The sequence below is a fragment of the Montipora foliosa genome, chromosome 11 (genome assembly GCF_036669935.1).
Source record: "Montipora foliosa isolate CH-2021 chromosome 11, ASM3666993v2, whole genome shotgun sequence".
Classification (NCBI taxonomy): Eukaryota; Metazoa; Cnidaria; class Anthozoa; order Scleractinia; family Acroporidae; genus Montipora; species Montipora foliosa.
Window position 1 is genome coordinate 32,947,509 of NC_090879.1, and position 27,043 is coordinate 32,974,551.

The 27,043-nt window shown below is 37.5% G+C and overlaps 2 protein-coding genes across 2 annotated transcripts in view; one reads left to right on the top strand and one right to left on the bottom strand.

Annotated features, from left to right (window-relative positions):
* The window catches only part of LOC137977649 (synaptosomal-associated protein 29-like), a 2,297-nt gene extending 342 nt beyond the window's left edge, over positions 1-1,955 (top strand). The window contains exon 1 of the mRNA XM_068824934.1: positions 1-1,955. This exon is cut by the window's left edge and continues 342 nt beyond it. Coding sequence (XP_068681035.1) covers positions 1-404 — 404 coding nt within the window. The 3' untranslated portion in view covers positions 405-1,955.
* A 143-nt stretch (positions 1,956-2,098) lies between these two features.
* LOC137977647 (SH2B adapter protein 1-like) lies at positions 2,099-25,774 on the bottom strand. Its single transcript, XM_068824933.1, has 8 exons — positions 25,012-25,774; positions 23,514-23,615; positions 20,680-20,792; positions 17,065-17,228; positions 15,204-15,338; positions 10,735-10,881; positions 9,054-9,256; positions 2,099-7,341 (listed from the first exon to the last, which is right to left on the bottom strand). Exons 1-8 carry the CDS (start codon positions 25,645-25,647, stop codon positions 6,970-6,972), a joined length of 1,872 nt encoding a protein of 623 aa, XP_068681034.1. The 5' UTR covers positions 25,648-25,774; the 3' UTR covers positions 2,099-6,969.
* Between the last annotated feature and the right edge of the window lie 1,269 nt (positions 25,775-27,043).

Below are 27,043 nucleotides of genomic sequence, written 5' to 3' on the forward strand. Positions count from 1 at the left end.
GCATTTGGGGCGCTGTTGGAAATTACTTTAAGAAAGCCCCGAAACCAAAGAAAAGTATACCGCCATCTGTTCCCAGCAGTGGTATTGGTGAATTGCAAGCCGAATCGTCGTTATACTATCGCGCAAGAGATAGTGACCCAAGTAGCTATGGAACAGGTGCAAGAAGCACGGCGCAATTTCAAAGAAGCGACTACTCATCGCGTGATCCACGCGAGAGAGAAATAGACGCCAATTTAGACCTCATATCCCAAGGTTTGGGGCGCTTGAAGGGCGATGCCTTGATACTTGGGAATGAAATTGAAAGGCAGAATGAACAGTTGGACAGGCTTGGTTCTAAAACGGATAGAGCTCACGAAGCAGTGGAGAAGTCGGATAAGAAAGTGAGGCAAATTTTGAGAAAGTAATCCCAATTAAATTTCGACTGACCAAACTGTCACACTTGACCCGAGCTCGAGGTTAATTAAGCCGTCTTTATAAATGACGTTACGGCTGAGGTTTTCCCAAACTACTTTTGTTTTCCTGCTAATGTGAAACTTGCTTAACTCAGCAGAACGTGACAAGATCATAAAATAAACTCGAAAAAAAAAGGCATAAGTCTTAACTTTTGCATTTGAGAAAGATGTTTGTGGCTTTAGTTTGGTTTCTGTGAAGATTGGAGTTTAGTGATGATTTCCAAAGATAACGTCAATGATTGCGGTCGCATTTAGGGAGTTAGCACTAGTGTTAAGTTCTTTTGTTCATTGTTCCCGTAGGGATTCAAAACACCAGGGAGTTGACACTACAGTTGTGTCAACACTAGTGTTACTCTCTTTGTCTCGAATGTGACTGCAACCAAAGGTCCAGGTTAATTTGTCAATGGGCCGTTGGCAAAACCCGGATCGGACCAGACCGATTTAACTCCCTGAAGAAGTCAGGCCGTGCCTGACGAAATATTGGTCAAACAAAAGCTATATATCCTCACAGCCGTACAACCAGCCTTGCATAATTATTTTGTTTTTGGTGTTAATAAATGTATTTTACGATAAAAAATATAGTTTAACCGAGTTTTCCTTTTAGTGTCAGGAGCCGGTAAGACGTGAAACCACCGCGGGTTCTTCTATTGAATTTATCGGGTATCCGATGCCGCAGCACAAGCAGAATGACTTCACAGTGTTATTCACAAACCATTAATCAACGAAAGGGTCTCGGGAGTTTTCAATACTCTGATTGGTTGTCCAGATATCAGCATCTACGGTTGGAGTAGCCAAAAATATGTGAGAAGTGTTGTGTAAATGGACGCCACGGGAAAATATTTTAAATATCGGAATTTCCTGACAAATATTTGTTGATTGATGCCTTGTGAATAACATTGTGCAATGATTTTGCTCGTCCAATACCGGATAAATTCAGTAGAAGAATCCCGGGCTCTGATCCTGACACTTACCAAAAGGAAAACTTGCTTATACAAATTTTTTTTATGGTAAACTACATTTTCTAAGCTTTCTTCTGATGTATAGTTTGTTAGGATTTTATTGAAACTAGCGCGCGTACAAACTTTTTCCTGAAGGACTCCCGCGAAGGTGGGAAGTAACCTTTAACTGATGACCCAGGGATTTCATGTGTCTACTTTGGGTGGGAACTTTGTTATTGATCTGGTCCGAGTTTTGTCGATCCAGTCCAGTCCGATCCAATCCGACCCGGTCCGGTCCTGGTTTTGCCAATGGCCTTGTCAATGTGTCAGCGATATGGATGCACACACAGTGTTGAAAAAGGATATAAATATATATATATTTCACAATTATTCGATGAGCGCGCGTTGGATATGAGATGATAGATAGCCAACGAGGCGCATAGCGCAGAGTTGGCTATAGTCATCTCATATCCAACAAGCGCGAGTGGAATAATTGTTTTATTAAAAACGCCCCCAAAATATGGAAAACTAGACTACAAGAAAAATAAAAAGGCCCTAAAAATCACGCATATGCTTACTGTGTTTGTAGATCATGGTATAATGGCTCATAACCCATGATGGCTTAGCCAATCAAAACTCTCGAATTGCATTATCCAATGATCCAGTCTGTCATATTTGACAAGACACTGCTTGATTTTCTTGTTCTTGAGATGTTAAAATCAATTTATTGCCACAAAAAAATGTTGTACAACTTCTGCCTCTAAGGTTTGGGCTTTATTAGCGATTACCATATTGGATTATTATCCACATTTGGATGTATTTAGGAAAAGCAGGAGTGCAGCAAAAATTTCATGCTTGAACTGGATGCAAGCCACCTCTGTATGTGACAAGTTTAGGAAACTGTTCAAAGTTAGTAAAGTGCACACATGTAGTTTCACACTTCAGTGGTGGTGACTGATCTTTAACCCATTGACACTGAGAGTGACACTTGATAGATTTTATTCTGTGGGTAAAGCAATGAAAAAATTTTAGAAAAAGGTCTTCCCTAAAATTTACATTTCCAAGAATCTTGTCACAGTTCAATTTCCATGTTTGTCAAGAGACAGGGGTACCAAAGACACTGAATGACACACCACTACCCAAATCATAGGGCCAGGAAATCACAAGATCCCTTAAGCAGGGAAATTGGAGTTTAATTTTGCAATCACACATTCCCCTAATTAAATTAATGGTATTTCCTAAGAGAGTAGGAAGGGGACAAATCAAGATGGTGTAGAAACGGTCTGAAGCAATTGAATGTTTTAGTAAATTGAACCAGAAACCCATAAGAGTTGAAACGAGTAACGGCCCCTTGTGTGCTTGGAAACAAGCTTCTGAATATTCAATTTGCTAAGTACCATATTTGGAACAACAAGAGCAAGGGGTTTCCAAATATGGTACTTAGCACTGAAACGTTCAACCAATCAGTTCGCACTGAATATTCGGAAGCTGTGAAAGCGCGTTACACGTTTCAACCCTTATGGGTTTCTGATTGAACTGAACAAGTGTAAGCAAATGGGAACGTGTTGATTGTCATTTTTCACAGCACTGAACAAGTTTCCCTCAATAATTTTGCCCTTTGTGTGGTAAACACGTAATCACCATGTGCCAATTAATTGCCCTTGTTGCAAATGTCGTGAAAATTTTGAAAATACACGTGAAATGAACCCTTAATTGCCCTTGGGCCAATGTGATAACATATACTAAATGAAGCAAAAATTACACCGAAGTGAGTACAAAACCTAAACTGTCAAATTTAATTGTTATCAAGCCACTAAGAAGGCTATCATTTGCCACTAGATAAACTAAAACCAATTATTGATATATCTCTTAAAAATATGACATTTCTATTAGTCTATTTAACAGCAATGCTCTCACATTCTAAACAGCAAAGGAAAAAATAGAACTAGAAAGTTGAAGAAATTTAAAAAAATAATTATGCAAATCTCTTTACTAAAATTTTCTGCAGCTACAGGAATTTACAGCCAAAACACAAATAGTGTACATGTAGTTATTAAATGCAGTTGCTGCTTACCTAACATTTCATTATGAAGACCTTTAGAGCAGCAGAGATTTTATAAAATAATTTGAATAATAAATGTTACTTAAATTAAATAATAAATCTAAAAATATAGACAAAGAGAGGACTAGTGCCAGATAAAGCTATTTAAAATGGCCAAAACAATGTTAGCCAGCAAAAACATGGGAAGGAGTTTTGCTACAGGCTTTTTATAAATTCTTGTGGTCATTTCAATTACTAAAACTTATCTGACTCTAATTGTGCACAACATGACTTTTTATGCTTTTAAGTGAGAATTGCACAATATAGTACAAACTTTCTTAGTTTTTAAAAGTTGGGATAACAAAATTATTGCACAGATCAGCCTGTAGTACTATGCATTTTGCCAATACAGAGTACATCAACCTTTTTTACATTTTCATTTTACACAATACAATTACATGTAATAATATAATATTATACAAAATTAAACTGTTTAAAGTTGCATTTTGAGTTCTGTAATTTTTCAAGTTAAATTTATAAATACATGTATTTGATGCCAAAATCAAAGTCCAAGTGTCTAAATTCATACACCAACAATTTGCTCACAAACCAAACGTACGAAAACATTTTCATGAGAAATTGTGGCCACAAAAATGTTGGCTTCACAGCCATATTTTTGTATGCTTATGCTTTAGCCAATGGCTACTGAAAAACCATAATTCTGATAGAATGACGACAATAATAATATGATTGAAAAATAATTATTCTACAACAATTAGAGCGAGTTTCAATCGAGTGTCGTAAAAACAAACAAAGGTAATTACTTTGGCCATGCAAAAAAAAAACGGAGACAATGCGGTAAACCAATCAAAACTCAAAGTAATTACACAAAGCTGACACAGAGCGCAGGAAAATGAGCAAGCGCGAGCCCGATTGGTTTTGGTTTCACTTCTGAATTGTTGAAAAAGTGGTGCGAGAACTTTGAACCAACCAGTGAGTGAAGTTATCATAAACTAAAGCTATTCCCTAATTACTTTCAACACTCAATTGAAAACCGCTCTATTGTATAAGCGTAATAATGATAACAATAGCCGCAACATTTCATTAAGGGACTTCGTCATGGTGATTATGCCTGCTGATTAACATCTTCAAATCAATAGCACAGATTGATAGATAATAAGCTAGTCTGTTGAACACAGTAACCACATTGAGGCTACATTCAATGTCTTCTTTTGTTACCAATGACACGGAAGCCATTGTCTGGGTGGATTTAAAAATAGGCAAAATGTACCTAAAACTGGGATTAAAACCTTCATACGGAAAAGTCTTCCAACAGATAAATAATAATAATAATAATAATAATAACAATAATAACAATAATAATAATAATAACAATAATAATTGTTGCAGAGTTCTATGAAATTCAAAAAAAGTTCAGAAAGAAAATCAGTTGTTAAGTTTCGGTCAGAAATATCAAAAAAATTCCTACGACATCACCCCTTTAACTATGGCTGGTACAGTAGGAAGGTTAACAGAATGTGGCGCAACTTCATAAAGATCAAGTACTAAAATTTAAAAAGAAATATAAGAAACTGTTAACACTGTGTCAACATCTACAGTAGGTCCATTCACAAACCCTTTTCCTCCTAGGAGTGAGACTTACAGAATTAATATTCTTTGGAATGCCCTCCTCTTCCTTAAGATAATTAATTCTCTCTTCTACAATAATATTATTAATTATTAAAATTAGTTTGAATGTGTCATCAGACAATAATCCCATACTTTACAAAAATTTATCATTTGAAACAATAGTACATCATACAATGTCCAATGTAAATTATTGCATGCCACACCAGACACTCGTGGAGTGTCCCCTTACTCTTCTTCCACACTAGTATCTCAGAATACAGACAATAAATAACAGGGTGAGGCTAAAATTAATTGTGTGGGTCGTGGGTCACGTTTGTTTGAAGATAAAAAAAAAGATATATATTAGCTCCCTCAGTGCTCGGTCCAAATTTGTCTTAGGTCTTGTCTGTTTTTCGAGAATTTCCAGTCGTTGATAAAAAAAAGGTTTAGGGTTAGGGTTAGGGTTAGGGTTAGGGACCCACGACCCACCCACGCCGATTAGACACTCTCTAATTAAAATTACAATGTGTTCCCTGAACTCTCCCTCTCAAGTTAAGATAAAGAGCAACCCTGACCCAAAAATTACATTAACCATAACACCCACTGTACCTCATCGTTAAAAAAAACGAAGCAAATGACCAAACTTAATGGGACACTGTGTGTCGGATATCGAGACTAGGAATGCATCTTACAGGGCTTTCGATAGCTTTTCAAAGTACTGGATTTGATAATGAAAGTACTGGACAGGGTTATTTTCTGTTGCAAGGCCGATTGCAATTGCATTGGGAGTGAACCATCAAGGAGATCTGGGTCCCCTACACATTTGGAGAAATAAAAAACACTAAACTTACAGTGTATCCAGTGAATGAAATGCCAACTGATTGATTATTCCATTTAGGAAGCAAAATAAGGCCATGTGACTTACATGTATTGTTAGTTTAAGGGATTTAATGTGCATTATTACCTTGTGTTTCTTCAGCCCATGGCGAAGAAGCCAAATCTACACATCTATAGCATCAAAAAAAAACGAAGCAAATGACCAAACTTAATGGGACACTGTGTGTCGGATATCGAGACTAGGAATGCATCTTACAGGGCTTTCGATAGCTTTTCAAAGTACTGGATTTGATAATGAAAGTACTGGACAGGGTTATTTTCTGTTGCAAGGCCGATTGCAATTGCCTTGGGAGTGAACCATCAAGGAGATCTGGGTCCCCTACACATTTGGAGAAATAAAAAACACTAAACTTACAGTGTATCCAGTGAATGAAATGCCAACCGATTGATTATTCCATTTAGGAAGCAAAATAAGGCCATGTGACTTACATGTATTGTTAGTTTAAGGGATTTAATGTGCATTATTACCTTGTGTTTCTTCAGCCCATGGCGAAGAAGCCAAATCTACACATCTATAGCATCAAAGTACTGGACGCAAAATGGTAAACAACCGGACAAAAACCCTGATCTTATTACATGCATTTCTGGGGCCGGTTGCTCAAAGCCTGGTTAGCGATAATCGATGGTTAAGAGGTATCAAAACCTATAGGTTTCCATGGTATTTAACATTGGTTAACACTAACTATGCTTTGAGCAACCGGGGGCTGGACATAAGCGTCTCAGCTTGGATGTTGTGCTTAGCTTATTGTTTTAGGGTAAAATATCATAGTCATGAAACTCCGGCTATAGATAATAGACACTTTCGTTTGGCACATACAAACCTAACAAAAATCCCTAAAATTACCATATAATTGCATTTAGGAAATTAAATTCATTTGAATACGGTATTTCCTTCAACTGCCAGTAAGCCTTGACATGTCACACATCAAAAAATTAATAAACTTAAGGGGAAGTTTAATAAACATTAAAATGTTGTGAGAATCTTTTTCTTTTCATCCTCATACAATCTAAATTATACATAGGCATATTGATTTTCTACTGCTCTGGGGTGGCCATTAGCATTTGCCGCACTGGTTGTAATCCTTACGGAACCTCCTTGTATTGTTGCAGGTCTGGTTATCCTATGTGCCTGAAGGCTGAGTGATCGTCGCAGTCCCTCCCCAACAGTAGGTGAATTATTCCGCTGCAGTGAGCCACCTGGCAGTGTTGTGCTGCTGCCCGTATTAACAAAGACTACAAAATTTGTCAGCATAACATCAGATGGTCCACCACTCTCCAAAGGAATTGGATTGGCTCTAAAATGCTCCAGCATCTCAAAGATGCTTTGAAACCAAAGGTGTTGAACACGACATTGGCCTTCCACATTCAATGCAAGTCTGAGGTGCTGAAAAGAATCAATAATTTAATATAATACATTAAATGATATGATTGAACAGGTTTATTTAAGAAAGGGCTGTAATTAAAGATTTAGAGTTCTTTTTCATTTAGCCAAGTCTTTCTTAGCCACCTGGGACTTAATGTAAAAATAGTGGCTACACTTTTCATGTGGTTTTTATAGGAAATCATATGAACGCAAGTGCATTTTGAGATGTATGGGCATGAGTGATGTTATCAAATGAAAGTTTTCAAAATGATGGCAAATGCAATTTGAGAAGTTTCAAAACTGTCATCACGAGTGACCATAAATCACAAAATGCCGGAGCAAGTTCATACAAGTTCTCACTGCTTTTCCATTAGCAACTTCCATAATATCATTGCACTCTATTTTATAACCTCTATTGCATTCAAGTTCTAACTAATAACATTTATGCATAAGTTGACAATGACCAATCAGAAATACAATAATATTATCAGGTTGAGCATTATAATTTCATTAAAATTAATTAAGATGGGGATAAACAAGAGTTCAAGTCAGTCATTCCTGGATGAAAATATTCTGCATGACCTCATGCATGTAAAAAAAAAAGTAGTAATATTGGACACTGCTATCTGAAAAAAAAAATGCTTTCTGCATCCTAATACCAACAGTTAACTTAAGTTATTCAGAAATACTGTAACACTGTCATGTGGCAAGGGTCGAAATGTTCCAGACTGTTTATACCTGTGTCTAGTGACAGGCAGAATATTTTTTTACCTGTTTTTTACCTCCACCAACATCCAACTTAAACAATATTATTTCAACATTATTTTATTTTCACTTTTTAAAACTCAACTGTGGTTGTACAATCATTAATAATAAACTGATAGAAAGCAATGACATTTTGTTGTCAACTTATTGTCTCAGCCTATTGAGGCCTTTGGTTTGGCCCATAAGCATCTACTAGTCTCCTGGTTTTCTTAGTATCATTCCACCATAATCCAATGGCTGGCTCAGGGTTAAAGTTCTTCACAGTGACCCTGCTAAGGGCAACATGCATGAGGTCATTCATACATGTTGCCCTTAGCCCTTCACGTGAGCAGACATTCTTTATGCGCATCGACTCACAGCCTGAGATGAATTTGTTTCTGCTTGTTTCTGCGGTAAGAACAGAACATCTTCCATCCTCTGCTGACAACCACCCGCACCCATCTTTCCATTTCTCGTTGAACTTGAATAGTCGCACATTATTCTTTTTCGTTGTCTGTGTTACCAAATTCTCTTCTACGTGTACTTCTTCAACTTCCGCTTCTTTAGCACATTGCTTGTCAACGGGTCAGAAAATGATCCATATTGCGAACTCACGCTTGATCGACAAAGAAACGCGGGATCAAGACACATTTGCTTTCTTTGTCATGTACACTACAAAGATTGCATCTTGCTTTTATTAAGTAGAGTCTGGTAACTACTGTGCGAAAGCTGCACGAGTGAGAACGACTTCAGGTGGAGAAACGGATGAAAATATTATTCAAATAGATAAATTCTGTATTACTAAGGTTTTCTTACATGTACCTGTCGCCAGCGACAGGCATCAATATTCTTTACCTGTCACTTCATAAAATAACCTGAAATCGACAGGTATACAGGCAACATTTCGACCCCTGTGTAGAAACCAATGGTTTTAACCACATTTACTGGTAAAATACATTGATGATCAACAAACAAATAAGTATGTGTACCTTTGCTCTTCCCTGGTAATTGAATGTTAAAACATATTCTCCACGTCTTGTTTCACTTTGCCTTACTAGAAAAATTCCATGCCATTGCTGGCCTCCCTGTGACACCAGGTGAGACGCCTCAATTCTGGGTAAAGTTCCATGGAACCATGGGTAGTTTGCAAGTGGGTGATTTTCAACTGATGCCGTGACCCACACAGGGTTTTCTAAGAGCAATGAAAATCACATTACACTTAACAACCTCTTCATCCACTATCCACTTCATCCCAATAACTCCCAGGAGTGAGATTTACTAGATTTTACTCTATCTAATGCCAGACGTATCTACCCGTCAATGCACGTGTAGGAGTCAGTGAGTTAATAAATCTTCTAAAGAATAAACCAATCAATTAAGACAATTACAAATGTTTCGGCATAAAAATAAGGAGTGATAAATGGTTTATTGGGAGAAAAAAATTAATCAGGTTTTTGTCCAAAAGGAGAATACATTTCAGTCATCTCACTGATGAGGGAAAAAAAGCTGTCCAATTTGATGATACATAAGAAAATTGTGAAGCAATCGAACTGCTCATTTTTTTTTTCTTAAGGGATCACCTTCGTGGTCATCTTTACTAACACTGGGAACTTCTTATGCCTTGACTGACTGCATACTGTTTCGCAAAAAAGTTATTTCATTTCCTCTAAACATGGTGAAAATAATAATTATCATACAAAACCTGAACCTGAACTAAAGCTAAATGAAAAATGCAGATAAGGCCTTAAATGATCATACACCAAGTTTAATGTCCAAGAGGTAAAACTAAGCCACATGACAATAAAACCAAACGGCATAGAAACTTCCTTAACACTGTGACAGCGACAAAGAAAATTTATTTTGTGATTCGCCCACAGGGCAGGTGATAATACAATAGGACTCTAGGTCCCCTATATAATATTAACACCCAAACCCAACCCCGGATGAGAAAGAAACCTATCTCAAAGTACCCATTAAAAAAAATTAACAAGTACAGATAGTCATAGGATTAACTCTTGGACATTTAGGACAAATTAACTTATATGAACGTATATTGTCTCTGTCGAATACTATTTTAAGCCTTTCAACGAAAAAATACTTATAAACTGTGTGCTACCACACAGGGACAATTAACTGTCACCAGAAAGGAAAGAGCAGAAACTATTTTAGGCAAAAGGTCACAGCTGCAGTGTCTGGACTATTTAAGCAATAATAATAATAATCATAATCATAATCATAATTATTTATTATTGTCTCTTACAGACATGGTCTGAAAAATTCACGTGGCTCCCACAGGATTTGAACTGGCATCGTGGAGGTCAAGGGTTCGATTCCTGTTGCGGCCATCCAAATTATCATTAATTTTCTTCAGGTGTCTATAACAGACAATTGCTTAAATTGCCAACTAAGTGCAAGGATCGCTTTTCTCTTAGGTGAAATCTGTGAAATTTCATAAACACTGCCAAAAGACAACATTAGTTTGACTGAAGTCAGCACAACAAAATAATTACGTGACATAGGTGAAGCCCTAAATACCCTGAAGGTTGACAGTAACCTGGAATAATTACGGTAACCGCAAAGTGAACAAGTGAACTACAAAACTGGAGAACACTATTAAAGAAATGCAAATTAAAGCCTTTGCAGAGAAAAACTATAAATTATTAAACTTACCTTCATCGTTTGTCTGTGATTCCCCTTGGGAGGAGATCGATCGCAACAAATCAGGCTGATTAGAGGGCAGGGTGGGTCCTGCCGGCTCAATGATGGTGGGTGACCGTGGAGGAAGCTCAGGTGGAGGACGACTGGGAATTCCGTCATCTACACATACAAAAAAAGATCACTCTTGAAGCTAATGGCCTTTAAAATATCCCTTGACATGGTACATGTTGCCCGGGATACCACTGTAAAACCCAATCAGAGAGGAAGGGTGTGTGAGTGTGGATAGATTAGTAGAGTGCTCAGAAAAGAGAACTCAATTCAGGGCTTCTGATAGGCTGCAAAAAAGATTTGGAAATTATGCGGCACTTTCAAGTCATTATGCAGCAAGAAAGGTCTCTTTCAATTTTTTCTTGATTGTTGCTCTATTTTATATCAATTTTGCAGTGAAGGAAAGACAATTGTTCAAAGCAACAGTTGGAGGACATTTTTATTTTTAAGTCTTGAGTATAAACTGGTGTTTCGAAGTCCTGAGGCGATTTTTTTAGAATGTGTCCTCATTGATGAGTCATTGCATTGTTACATGTAAGTTACATGTAAGTTTCACTGAGATGTTTGTCTACTTTTAATCCTGGTCTACCAACACCTAACACTACTTGATCTTTTATGAGTGAAATCAATTGACTTTCTTGATGCTATTCCTTACTTTGTTAATCTTTCGAACTATTGTTTTGCCTCTATCAGCACAATTACAGCATAAAGTTTTGGTCCAAAAAGTATCACTAGATATGTCCTTTCTAAGCAGAGACTTAAAACAAGCTTTCGTTTTGTTTCGCCCACCTGATGTCGTCAACTTATGCCTAAAGTCTTTGTTTCTAATACCTTTCGCAAAGTAAACAAATTTCCTCTTTCGATTTCGGAGCATGTTTGATTGCTTTCATTGGATTGCGCCATTCAAGTGCAGGACTGTAAGCCACCAAATTGCGAATGATGTCATCCCCTTTTTGGCACAAAAATGCAAATGAAAACCTTGCAAGACAGACAAGTCGACCTCTTGTGACTTCACCGCTCGCTCATCCACTTCACGTCTGAAAAATCAAACTTCCTCTCCAAACATTTTCTCCTGGGATTTTCATTTCATGTCATGTCAACTTGTGGCAAGTCTATTTCTCGCCGTCTTTTGCCCAAAATGTATACAGGAAGGTCAAATCTTTTTTCCTGCGAAGAAGCGCTAGGCATTTTAATAACAAACTTATTTGTGAGAATGTTTGTTTCAAGTAAAAGAAAATACATGACATTGTAAGTTACATACTGCAAGTGACGATCCAGCAGTTTTCCGCCACATACATTGTATCTTCAGCGAATATCTAAACGATTGTGATTGGTTTGTTTAGAGAAATGGAATGTTGCAAATAAGCACTCACTCACTATCGAAAATCAGCACCAGGTTCCGGGCAAGTAAAACAACACATACAATGTAGAAATATGCCAGTTTATTTGTTGGTTCGTTCATTCATATTTTTGATGTCTTTTGAAAGCTAAAATGCCTAAGTTAATGTTTAATTATCATATAGGAAAACTTATGATTTGGCTCTTTTCTTCCGTAAATTGTCGATTTTGTACAAATTCTGCAATTTGTTGATTTCAGGTTTATTACGCGAAATCGCAACATTGCATGACATCAGAAGCCCTGTCAATAATTATTTTAAGTTTTGGGGAGCAAAATGATGGTAACAAGCCCTCAATGAAAATTAAGTCATTGAATAAGATAATCTAGAATCAATATTATGTACAATTTTATACAATATTATGGTGATGAGTCTAATTTTGAAGTAGGTTGTCTTCAAATGCAGTGGGGCCTGGAAAGGAACTAAACAAAGAGAAGGACATCATTGCAGCTTGCAATGTTTGTGTTGAAGGAAAGACATACATATCATTGATGGGTTCAGTTACGTATTCACAAAAAATGCAAGGTTTGTGATGATGAAGCAACAATGTATTTAAGACATACATATTATCAACTGGTTCACTTATGTACAATGCACTCACAAAAAAAATGACCAGCTCCCAGTTGGCTTTATATCTCAATTATTGGTAGAGCACTAGCTGCACTGGTATCCCACAACGTCATGGGTCATGGCCTGAATTTTTTTAGGCTTTCCTTTCTTTACTGTTCAAGTAGCATTCCAACCTCGTTCCCAGGGTCTCTCATCTTCCCGCCCCTCTCTCGCTCCAGTGGGCGGGAAGATGAGAGACCCTGGGAACGAGGTTGGTAGCATTCTTAAAGTCTATATGACAGATTATTTATTTATTTTTTTGATTGAATGTACCCATTGTCCTGAAAACAACTGCAATTTTTTTTTCGCTTTCGATAAAAAAAATTTTCTTCCCCTGGTTTTTAGCCATGGAGTCAGGGAGTCAGGATAGCTTTGTGGTTATCAACTGTGCGTTCCACCTCTGCGACCCAGGTTCAATTCTCGGCCACCGAGATCGTATGTAGGCTGAGTTTCAGTTGATCTCAAACTGACTCGAAAGGCTTTTCTCTGGGTACTCCGGTTTTCCTCCCTCAGCAGAATCAACTCCCAGCCTATTCCATCTGGCTGTGGTGCTGTGCTCCAAGGTCATACATGGGTCGTGCTCAGGGACTGAGTGCCTAGCCGGCAGCACAGCTCCTTCAGTCCAACCTTGTCGAGCCGTGCCCTTGGCAATTCAGTCTCCGACTGCGAGTAAGGGCGTTTAGCAGGTCAGGCATTATTATTTATTACAAGACGCAGAATTTCACTTCCGATAGGGTACAAAACCGCGGAAGTACAGAAGGGGGACTGGAGATGATTGTGATGTCATCTCTGGAACGCTTGTACATAATTATTAACTCTTGGTCATTCCTTTAAGATATTTTAATGTGAAGGCTTAATGCGGTCGGTTGATGCATTGTATCCTGCTGCAACAACACGAAAGACAAAGAAAATGATTTTTCTATCCATGAAATACCGTTTTACAGTGTTTCCAGGCCAAAAGCTATCACACGAAGACAAAAGTTGATCTCTTTTGTAACTTGTAAGGAAGAATCTGAGTGCCAGTACTGAAAAAAAAAAAATCATTATTTGCTCGGTGCATTCGCGTCACTTGATTTTACACGCAAGTTTTCAACGGTCAAAGTTTACCAAAAGCAATTACGGTAAAGCATGATGACATTGCAGTTGTTCCAGTTGTTCCAATTTCACTGGTAAGGTCACCAAAGAAAGATATGAGCAGAGGACTACGTATAAAGCAACGTTCGGTAAGTTGCAACTTGCCTTTGTGTAATGTGTTACGTGTAGCTTAAGTTTTTTGTCTTTCGTATTATCATCTACCTCTTGATATTGTTGTGGCTCCCTTTCAGGACTACTTGTAACACTTGAAAATCTGCCAGAGATCTCTCAAAAAAGGTGAAAGGTCAAATATTAAAAATTGACATCATAAAATTTGATCGGAGTTTCTTATGGTTCAAACAAAATATCTACAGCTGTGCGTATAATGGGTAATAAAGGTATTGCATATTATGAGAAGACTTGAAAATTTTCAGCCCATTGGCATGATCAAGTCCAGCACAACAGTTTACTATTAAATTTTTTCTTATGGAAAATTCCAGCTGATACTTGTGTATTTTGCGGGTTATCCCTCTGAGTCTTGTCTTGTGTGAAAATCAGTAACTTTCTTCAAGACAAAGAACAAGGGAAAGGCATCGACATTGCCATTAATTCCTACCTAACCACTGTACGAAAGACATAAAACTTAAGTTACATGCGTGAACACAAAACACAAAAGCAAGGCGTAACTTACCAAACGTTGCTTCATGAGTAGTCCTTTGTGTGTATACCCTTCTTTGGTGATCTTACATTGTGAAATTTCAGCACTGGAACAACTCCGGTGTCATCACGTTTTAACCGCTTTTGGTACATTGTAAACTTTGATTCTTGAAAGGAAACTTGCATGTGAAATCATCTTGCACGAAATGCACCGATCAAATCATGTTCTTCCTCGTCAAGTTTACGAAGGACATCCACTTTTGTCTTCTTTTGATAGCTTTTGGCCTGGTATCACTGTAAAACGGTATTTCATGGATAGAAAAATCCATATCAAGCCTTCACATGAAAATATCTCTGTCAAAGGAATGACAGGAGATGATGTCACAATCTCCAGACCCCCTTCTGTAATCGCGCGGTTTTGTACCCCACCGGAAGTGAAATTTTGCGTCTTTTAATGGCTAAAACTAGGGGAAGAAAAATCCAAAAAAAGTTTTTGCAGTTGTTATCAGGACAATGGGTACATTCAATCGAGCAAATAAAAAAAATCTGTCATATACACTTTAACTGCAATGATCTCAAAACTTAATGTTTGTGTTACGAGTAAAAGGGTAACTTTTTATTTTACCCAAACATACTACACTGTAGATAAAGATTCTGTAAAAACTGAACAAAAAGAAACTAGTAATTATTTCAAACCATGAAAAGTTGGTGTCTGTGAGCCATGTTGGAGACTAAAGGATCCTGAAGCCCTGTTTTGTAAACGCAATGATGAGGGAGCGTAAACATTTCTTCGTTTTGCTAAATTTGACATTGCCTCTGTGGGTTTTTTATCTGTGGAATAAAAACACGCATAAGTGAAATACAGTCACTGTGTAGTTATTTTAAGTTTGTTTTTACCTCTTAGCTTTAACCATTTCCTATATTGTTGGAAGTTTACATCATGTACACCGGTGTTAAAGAAAATTATCATTATGACATTATTGTACAGACTGAAGTTAAGCTCCACTTGGGTCATGTGACCTTAGCAGACAGTTGCTTTTTTTGTTACCTAAGCCATTACAAACCTATTCCCAACACCACAACAGGGCTAGGCTCGATTTCCGCCGCTCCCTCGAGTTCGGGTATCCTCCCCGAGAAGAGACGGCTGGACGCGTGAGCGACAGATTGTGTCTGCGACGTAAATTCAAAATATAATTTATGCGAAGTTAATAGTTGCAGGGAAATAGCATTAGACATCCCAAAACACTGATTTTAAGAAAACAGAAATTACATAACAATGCTTAAAACGTCTGTGCGAAGTTTCCAGATGATACGAGCTTGAGTTTGTGGTTAAATGATCGATGTGAGTTTGAATTCAACCGGCGAATCATCAACGAAATCTTCGGCTTCTTTAGCTCTCAGTCAACCTCATCGGCCCCCTCGTTTTGCCAGCAATAAACTCAGCAGTACTTTCAATTGATCTTGAGGAATTTTAGTTGCTCTTACATTAGCGAAGTATGAGGATAAAATTGCAATAGCAATGGATTTGAAAGCCGTATTTTGACCTTGGCGCCATCTGGAAAATCAGTGAAGTTTGCGAACTCAGGCGGTAGAAAACGACACAATTCCTATTCTCCAGCTTCTCGAACACTTTTCATTGTCGCAATCTTGGATGTTTCCTACCTTAAAGCAGTGTAAACCTCGAACAGGCCAGGTCAAAGAATACCTTCACAGCCAAAACATAAAATTTATGCCAGACGGATTTGTGCAGGCAAGTTTCTGATTGGCGGAGATTAACAATGGCTCACCTCACGCGTCCAGCCGAGATTTCGGGAGTGAGCGTTATCGATACTGGAAATGAAATTGCAAATAAATTGAAAAAGAGTTGTTTCAAGCACTGTTGTGCGTGTCTTCTCTTTGCCCGTATTCGCTATCTTGAAGGATGCCACGTGTTGCAAGACACTGGGAACAATCTTGTTACCAGCTCCCTTTGATGCTCAGAGAATGAACTTACTGCCTTTCAACTGGATGAAAGTATTCTTAGCTACACCCCTGGGTCACATGTGCCATTTTGTGTTGCCGGCGGTTTAACAAAACAAAATATGAGTGTGCAATACATAAGCTTAAAGAGAGTGCTGAGATGGTGAATGATCGAGGGAACATCCCAACTAAATTGCACTTCAATTTTGCCCGATCCTGTATTTTAATTTAGAGGTCAGGCTCTCACCATCAATTTTGAGAAAATATCTCTAGCAAAGACAAAAAAGTACCTTCCTATAAAATAATTGTCAAGTTACCTTAATAGGCACATGGCCCTATCATGACAAGCAGTGATTCTTGTATAAAAAATACATGTACAATGAAGCTCAAAGATAAGCAAACTATGCATGTGAGTACCATACCCCCGCATGATACATATGCTCATGTTGACATACAGTGTACATGTCCTTGTACAAATAGGACTACACCCTTCTCAATGTGCCTTTGTTATTGATCATTGCTATACCTTTGCTTTACATTTACACACATGTTAGCACAGACACATATTACTGACAGATTATTTATTAACTTAACTCACCAGCTGGGAAGCTGTCCAGTCTAACCCTTAGCGACTGACTGTTTCCCATCTTGGCAGTTGCAGTTGATGTGTTGGTCACTGGTCTTACTGAATCCATGGTGGGACTAGAAGAAGGAGGAACTGCTGCCACCGTACCTCTCTGATCAGAACCAGACTCAATCCCACTATGAGCACACAAATTAATATAATTCGGAAGGAATCCAAGCAACAAGAAATTAGGTCTATTAGGATTTGGCCCTCACAATATTGAAAGCTATGACTGACCGAATTACATGTACAGTCAAGCTATATGTCACATGTGACCAGTAGTTTTGAAATTTGAACTGAGTATTAATTTTAATATCCTTATTTTAGGATATTACTCAGATCAAATTTGAATAAATTAACATCCACTGTCTGCCAAACTTCCGATTTTTTCATTTTATCCTTGCTTTGACACTGCAATGATTATTTTACCATTTGTAATTATAAATTTCCATGACTTTCCATGGCCGGCCATAAAATTCCATGACCTTGCAGGCCTGGAAAATGAAATTCTTATAATAAATTCCATGACTTTCCAGGTTTTCCATGACCTGTCCAAACCCTGTTCAAATCTGCATGCCAGTTTTGAACTTTGCTCTTGAGATTCTGAATTTCCCGTGCATACATGCATTTCCTTAGTTGATATATCAAAAGTAGTTAGCTACATACAGTACAAACTTTGGTTTTATTATAAAATAAGCCGTGTTTGAAAAGTGAAAACTATTTCAAGCATTTGATGAACTATTGTTCAGTTATTGTGCATTTTTCGTACCAACTTTCAGAAAACTCCTCAAGGTTCCATTCAAATCTTGGAAGCTCTGAAGAGGAATTCAGATGATCATTTCAATGTTGTGGATACTGGTCATACATGAGATAGCTTGACTGCAAATACTTCTGGCAAATTTATCTGATTCAATTGTCTTGACTAGAAAAATTTGCAGGAGAAAGCTGAATTCAGTGGTTCCAATTAAAGTACTGACAGCCGACTACTTCAGTCAGAGAAGTCAGCTACATTTTCCCCCTCAATGAAGTAACTGAAGACAGATTCTTTCAAGTGACTTTGACAGGGCTCAAAATTAACCAAATATTCCAGTCGCAATTTTGCAACAAGATATGAAAAATAATATAGTTGCAATTTCACAAATTTTAGTCTCAAAATTGCCACGCTGCATTGTATCGTCCACAGTTTAGCAAAACAATATATCAGCCCACAATATATACTTGTGTGTAAAGAAGCCGCTGAAAATGGTGAATGATCAAACCATAGAGTTGTCACAGTGTTCGACACTAACTGTAATGTCTTCCTACTCTGCTCTTTGGGCTTGCAACCAGTTGTGTTTTTTTGGTTGCCCATGGCTTTTTTTGGGTGCCCACCTTCTAAAGACCTGTTGCCCATCAAAACTCAATGGAGGCTTGTAGAAATGTCAAATTTGTCCTCAAAGGAAGATATCATAAAAGATATAACAAACTGTTATCTGACAATTTGGCGTTCTCTAGTCACTTTTAAAAGTAGTGACTTATGCCGTGTTTTACTTTTTACTGCGGTAACCAAGTTTACTAACCCGAGTAAGTTTTTCGCAAGTGTAAACATCAATCAATGGTTATTAATATTTCAGTAAACACCGCTAAAGACAAATAAAGAAATTTGACCAAGGTAAACCCATTGATTTGGTAAATCAAAGTAAAATGACACACACATCTGGTTGCGGATAACTAGTCGCTATGGCATTAGATATCCTGCAGAGTTCAACTTTACTTTGCCTAACGTACGCCAGTGCCGCAACTATCTGCAACGTGTGTATGTGTGGTGTCGTTTTGTTTTTTGAGAGAGAGATATGGAAGGCAATAACTCCTACAATCCTTTACACAGACAGTGCAAAAGATAAGGGATTATTTTCTATTAATAATTTTTACTATATAATTTGTTCACGAATTTGCTTTAGGCAACGCTTTGAACATGTAGTCGCAATCAGTTTATTGATTCATGATCTTTTTCATTCAATGCAAGATACCCTGTACTCACAGAATGCTGGTGACGGCATATTTTGGCTTTCCTTGACCGGCTCAAAACCACGAATGTATTGCTAACAGATCAAATTGTACTACGGTTTAGTAACTTGACCTCGGTCATTTATTACCAAGGTAAACGCTTGAGTGTAAACACAGCATTAGCAAATGCTTTGCAACCAGATCAAACGTTAGCGAGAAAATTTCATGAAATAAACGAACAATTAGGTAACTGTAAGTAAAATATAATTTTAACTAAGTGATCATCAGGAGTACTGTTCACTGAATAATTATGATGAAGTGGCTGAACAATCAATGCAGGAAGAAATCAACAACTGAACTGAAAGACTGATTGACATATGAAAGTAGATGTATCATACGCATTTGGCCGTGTGAAAACTGGGTTCCAATTGTAACAAGCATTCCTTTCGCATGGAGAAAGACGGCAGTTTCAAACGTGTTCATATCTGTTGCGAGATTTGTACCTATATACATGTATGTTAAAATATTAAAATGACAGCAAAGAGATATAATGTTGTTTATTTCTTTATCGTGGTTACAGTCACTACGTCATATTACTAGTCACTTTCTTCATAGCAAATCAAATCGTTCCGGAAAGTGTGAGTTGAACAAAAATTTCTGATTGGCCGATCTGGAAAGTCTTACAGTTCTTTTACTTGTCCATGGATATAAAAATTATTTCGCTTGCCCTGGGTAATTGGGTGTCAAACACTGGTTTTGCACGTAACATCGCCGCTAAATTACGCTACAATTGTGCTATCTTCAGATTGAAAGAAAATTCATGGTGAGAAACAAAAATAATTTTGTCATTTCTTTAATTTAGCAAAAGTAGCAGCAAAGTGGCAACTGCTAACCCTTTTGTTTCAAAAGAGCAAGGTGAAAACAAGTTGCAAAGGAAAAAAAATTTAGTTGCAACTGCGACTGTATTGGTCACAATTTCGAGCCCTGTTTGATGATGACAACAGTTGGTTACTTTTAGCTACTGTACTCAAACCAGCAACCAATTTTGAATTTTATTAACCCCCTGTGGATTATTATACATTTGAGTGATTAGAGTGACTTTCATATGACCCTGAAAAATAAACGCAAAAACAAAACAAACAAAAATGCAAAACATTTACTTGGCTTGCAAACAATTTTCACTGGCTTAGTGAACGCCGATGCAAACAACGTCATCTCCCCATTGAACTTTCTGGAAAGATTTGCTTTCAATGTCATTTGAGATGCAGTAATGTGATTGGGCAATCGAACAGCCTTATTACTGCCCATTGGAGCGTCCTTGGGGAATAAGGAGCTTCGTTTTAATCTTGCCAAACATTGGTCTGTAAAACAAATTGCAAACAATTTTTCAAGGTCATACGAAAGTTACTCCATTGTCATGCAGATCACAAAGTGCAGTAGCAAGAAACTCCTAAGGACGACAGGTTTCTACACTTGTTCACCTTGAACTAGTCCAGGTACATGTACAGTACACCTGACAACTGTGCGCCTTTTAAAATTAAACACTTAAAAGAAAATGGATTTAATAAAAGAAATAAAAATATAAATAAAATAATGTCATACCTTGGACCTGTTGACCCTTGATCTTCATCCATGCATTTCTTAATCTCTTCAAGCCATTGATCCATCTCCTCTCTGTGGTTAGCAGCCAACATGTATTCTCTCTTGTTAACTGCCTAGAAACAACCAAGAAACCCAATTTAGAGCTCAAAACAAAGTAAGGACCGAAGTTTTACTTAGAGTGCTTGTAGAGTGAATAATAATTCATGCTCGTTTTAAGACCTTTTAGTGCTCAACGTTGCAACAGCTGAGGTTGCCAATGCGACTGGATTTAATTCACTGGTGACTAAATTTTCACACATAGTTGCCAGCCTGCCCGCTAGGATATTTTTATTATATTATTTTTTTAATTTTTTTTTAATTCATCGAATGAGTGCAGTCAATGTCCAATAGCAGACTTTGCTTCACGCTTTAACACATGTAGCCTTTGAAATCTACATCTTTCATTTAACTTCATTCCAAAAGTGACATCCAAGATTTTCTAAAAATTAATTATAATTTTATTTGGAGTGTACATAATACATGTAGATCTTAAATAAGAAAAAGCCTTTGCAACTTTAAAAATTTTCAATACGTAAACAAGCCAAACACAATGACCGTGCACCTGCATGTACACCGGTATGCCTTGTGCAGTGTTGTTACCAGAACTTTTTCTCAAGGAGTCATATGGCCCATAAACCTCAAATTTAAGCACCATCCCCTAAAAAGATTGGGTCCTTTTCCAAGGTACAATTTTTTCCCTTTAAAATAATATTCTAGCCACCCGTGTTTCATCTTTCAAGCATTTTGAAATACATAAATCTTTCTTGCTCTTGTTGATAACGTCGAAGCAGAATAATATATTGTCTTGTAAATGTAGCCAGCATTATGACCACAAACTAGCCTCAGTCTTCTGGTGAGTTAAAGATAACTACTGCGTTCGATGTCCTGTTTGATTCATAGGTTCACATTGTTTTTTTTTTTTGCCGAGTCAAACTTAAGATATTCCTCTTTCTTTTGGTTTGGAAAAACATTCTAACCATGGATGAACTATAAACAAGTATTTTCCAAACATTTCTAAGCTCGTTGGGGCGCATAGTGTTGATTACTCTGTGGCAATTTCAGATTTTTGCGTGTGAATGCCACAAAAGGGCGCAGCCTGGTGAGAACATTGTTCATGTTTACTTGGTATTAAAATTAGTTTCCATCTTAATTAATTCCCAGAAATAACGAGAAAGACTGAAATGAAATCGTTGTTCATAATGAATCGCGTTAATAAAATTTTTCAAAAATGTACCACTGTCACTAATGTAGAAACTTTAAACAAGCAAACAAAAAACTTAATAGTAGATGTTTTGGCCTCATCATGAGACCATTCTCAAGGCACAGTGAATAAATTAATGCCGAGATTTAGTGCTCTTTAGCATTAGCATAAGAGCAAAGGCTCACAAGTTTTTCAAGTGAATATCTTTGCGCCAATTGAGTTCCTTTGCACGTCAAGAGAAGGGTTTGCGAATTAAAAGCATTTCCAAGGATCAAAAGTACATTTAAAATGCAGGTATCACATTATGATACATGTATCTGGAACAGTTGACTCGGTCACAATCAAATTTGTTAGCAATGTTGTGATTGATGTACATTTAACTTTTTGTCCAACTATTTCTTAAATTCAAGTCAAATTATCCTGAACTATTTATACCCATCTTTGGCTGTCAAGGCCACTTTACGCACTCTGATTTTTGGTTTGGCCTCACTTGGCTTGCATTTTACCTTAAGTTCGTTGAAATGCATAAGGCCCAAAGGGCCGACATTTTTTGCCAACTAAAATACTTGAGCTGGCGACCAAATCTGAAAACTTCTAGGGGCCAGCTGGCTCCTAGGTTTTTCCTGAAAGGTGAGCACTGCCTTTCAGATTAAAGTTTACAACATTAATGATTTCTTTTTTGAAACATCAACGATCACCCTTAGTTTCAGAGAAAGTTCAGTTTTTAAATTAATTAAACCCTTCCATGCCTGATAGTGGGAATTACAGATTTTACTCTGGCTAACACCAGACCATTATTTTTACTCACCAACTGGATGTGCGTTAGGTGTGAATGGGTTAAAACTGATGATACCATAGTTAATTCCAAAACATGAATTTTCAAAAGAGCAAAATCTCAGGCAATATAATCAGTGACATTCCTCATATTAATTTTGGCAACAGATAAGTATATCATGCAAGACATAAAATGGGATTCACTGCGTGCAATGCTGCTTTGCACATCTGTGCTTCATTTAAGACTGACTTTCTAAGTTTTTCCTTAACCAAAATGTCTGATGAGCTGACAAGATGACCTAAGGCAATGTGGCTACTTTAGACTTCCATTAGTAGGAGCAGCTGTCATTTTATCAGGACAGAAATTGACATATGTATTAGTTAAAATACAGTAAAGTGGGGTCAAAGTAGAAAGTGTTGGTATGGTTACAAACAAACTAGTGGTACTGCCTTTGTAGAAGTTCATTACTTGTTCTAAGTTAAACTAGCATTGCCTTGTTATTTATAGAGACTGTATTTTTGATTTTGTGATTATATTCTACTAGAACCAAAATGACGTTACCACCTTCTGCATTTGCATAACACAGATGTACATGTATGTAAAAATGTAAATATCTCTGAAACCAAAATAAGATACTTCAAAAATGATTCTTGTTTATTCTAAATGGCCCTCACAACAAGCATTAAGAATTCCTGTATTTTAAAAAATATATATTATTATTAATACTTATTATTATTGTTTACTTCAAAGGCCTGCACTTAAAAAGACAAAAAAAGCAAATTTCAGCAACATTGATGTAAAATATAATTACATACATACCTTGATTACAAAAACATTATTGCCTCCAGGAAGTTCTAGTTCCGTGGCACGCCTCGCCTCATGAATAAGGAAGCAAAATATTCCCGTCTTTGGTTTTGTAGACTAAAAGAAAGAAGTCCCTGAAATGATCACTTCTCTGAGAATTCCGCAACGGAACTGATAATATTACCATTCCATTTCAGTTTCTATCACATTCACGTGATTTACAATACGATATAATCAAAAGCACCCATCTCAACTTGAAGAAACAAAAAACTCCATTTCCACCCTTTCCATCTGCAGGTGTAGAAGATAGTAAATGCTGAAATTATTTGTCCATGAAAATAAACTAGGAGGAAACTAAAAACTGGCCTATTTTCACAGTAAACTTTGATATGCTTTATGTCTATTTCATGATGACTCACTGCAACAGCATTGGTTTTTCTAACCCTGATTAAATTATTTTCACTAACAATCTATGCATAGGAAATCTCACTATGGGTCTGTTATTGGGTTGGTTACCTGCTAAAGGAAGAAAAATAGTGTAGCTAGTACCATGCATATGGTTTTCAGCAATCACTTTATTGCCACAACTTTCTAGAAGTGAGCTGCTTCAAAGAGATGAATACATTTCTCCTTTGCACTTTACTCCTCAACAACTTTTCCCACGGTGAACAGCTTTCATAGTTCTAATTGGATTAAAGTCAAGTGGTCTTGGAAAGTCATTTTGGTAAAATATACCAGCTGAACTCTATTTAAATAATTGCCTCCAAGTCTTGCAGTATGGCCTACATGATGTATTCTGTATTACATTGTAATTGTCGGGTCTTTTCATTCAAATCCCCACTGACACAACACCAGCTGACAAGACTGTGAGGTTAATTAACACCCACATACAAGGATGGGTTGGCTGAAGTTCTTTTTCATTTGAGTGTAATTCCAAAACGAGCCCCATAGAAATTATTTTGTTTCAAATATTGTTTTCCCAAAAAGAAAGGTTTTTAAAAAAAAAAACATGTATAAAAGAAGTCAGTTTACAACACTTGTCAACGTAACGCCAGAAAACAATGGCTGGGCCATCAATTTACATTGGATGGATACTAATACCCTGCAATCAACATGCAATTTGTCTATTAATTAAATACGAAACTTTCGATATTCCAGTGATTTCTTGCAGCGAGAAATTGTTCTTCTAAATAGTTAACAACCAATGCCGAGGAAGTGACAAACTGAGCAAGATCAGGAAAATTCATTTCCATAGAACAACATGACACTTCTAATCTGCATGTACCTTAAAAAATCTGATAAAGTTTCGTTCGAACTTTCAGATCGCTTTCGAGTTTAATTTTGTTGAACAGCTATAATCCTCAAAACCCTCGAGATAAAACAAACACAACGGCTACATCGTGGATTAATAGACTGATAAAAACACAACGAACACCAGGTGGAAATCGACATGATCCGATAATCCTGCAAATGCATGTAGCCTACTGTAAACTTCTTCAAAAAGATTTCCTACCTTTGGAGGCGTGTAGAACTCGAGCATATATCCTCCAGGCGCCTTAAACAAAACTACGCGACATTTCTGCCAGAAAAAGTCCTCTGTATTCACTCCGCCATCCAAGTTCATAAGAAAATTCATTACTCCTTCCCGCTTGACTGTAGTTGTCAGATGTTTCGTTTCATGCGATGTCGACCTCTCCTCAACCTCTCTCCTTGTTTCCGCATGTTTCCCTGGTCCTGACAATTCCTCAGTCACGTTTCGCTTAAAAAACCCTTTTACGTCTTTTAGCTTTCCAAAAAACTTAAAACTGGATTCGCTCGTTTTCTTTTCAATTGGTCTGAACGTTCCGGTCAAGTGAACGCTGGACCCCCAATCGTCAGGTCCAAAAACATCTGTAGGCGACTCAGGAGGATCCATGTCCATGAAGCCACTTTTATGCACTTCGTTATCAAACGACTGCAAGAAGTACTCCACAAAACGCTTAGAGAAAGTCGTTGAGGCTCCTGAGACATCATAGACAGGATTGTCCCCTAAAAATTGGAGAAATTCGTTGGCGAATTGCCTCGCCGCAACTTCGGCTCTGTCTTTGCAAAATTCTTCCCAACGGCCGCTCGGAAAATTTGTCCCGATTTCGCCATTGTAGCAAGCCATCAAGGCAGATACATTGTTACCTGAACATTTTATGACGGTTTGACTTGAAGCACGGGCAATAATCCCGTAACAGCTTGCATAAGATGACCATTTCCTTCCGTCCTCACGTCAATCGTGTTCTCAACGCGGAGAACACCATAATAAGATGCGTGAGGAACGAATACGCAACAACTTCCTCTCGCCTCGCTTTGAAATCGACTTCCGGTAGGTGTGAAGGTTGAGGAAGTGGCCATTTCATTTTCCAGAGATATAGTACTTTTACTTTTTAATTTCTTACTGGGAATACATATATATATACTCAATATCCTTGGGATTGTAAGTTAGCTTTTACACGATATTTGTAATTGTTGTTTTCACATCCAGCATTAATTAATTAACAATTTCATAAATATTCTTGCTCTTTGGCCATTTCAACTTAATCAAAAACATAAAACAAGCAGCGGCTAAAATGCGCTTTATCATTATGCTTGTAGCCGCTTTTTGTTTCGTGTTTTTGATTAGTTAAGAGTTATTCCATGAGCCTTTGTTGGACATAAGAATGGATGTTAAATAGCCAACGATGGGCGTAGCGCCGAGTTTCGACCAGTCTCATATCCAACAAGCGCGAATGGAATAATTGTTTTCTTAAATTCCTTAAACTCCAAAACTTTGGAAGTAAGAATTACCAGCGAAGGAAGCGAGAAAACCCGAGCAAAATCGAAAAACGTGATGAAGATGCGATGTTGTGTAATACCTTGTGGTCGGACAAAGTAGGCTCATCACAAAAACACTTCTTGTCTTTTCGCGTACTTCTAAACGGCGGAATTGTTCCAAACTTTCCTCAAAAAAAGTTTTTTTTCCTATTTTGGCTTTATTCAGAGAGAAATTTCGCTTTCCGGGGAATACATTTACCGGTAATAGCTTAGCAACGCTTAGCGCAATCATTTACCATATAAGGTCAAACTAAGGTATATGAGCTGATATAACCGATTAGAGTGTAATCTGAAGTGTTAATTTTGTACCCCATTGGAACCATGTGAGCGTTAGCGCTATAATGGAAATGGGCCCACACAGGACAGAGAAAGACTCTGACCAGGGTGGGAATTGAACCCACGACCTTCGGGTTAGATCACCGCTGTTCTACCGACTGAGCTACAAGGTCAGACGGAAGCAGGCCGTGGGAACTGAAGATGTTAAAGTCACGGCAATAAACATGTACAAGTACAGGAAAGGGTTACGTTTTTACAAACGTTGGCCGTGTAGCATTTATATTTCAACAGACTTAACTGATTAGAGTGTAATGTGAAGTGCTAGTTTTGTACCCCATATGAACCATGTGAGCGTTAGCCCTATTAATGAAATGGGCCCACACAGGACAGAGAAAGACTCTGACCGAGATTGAGTGAACCAATCAGAG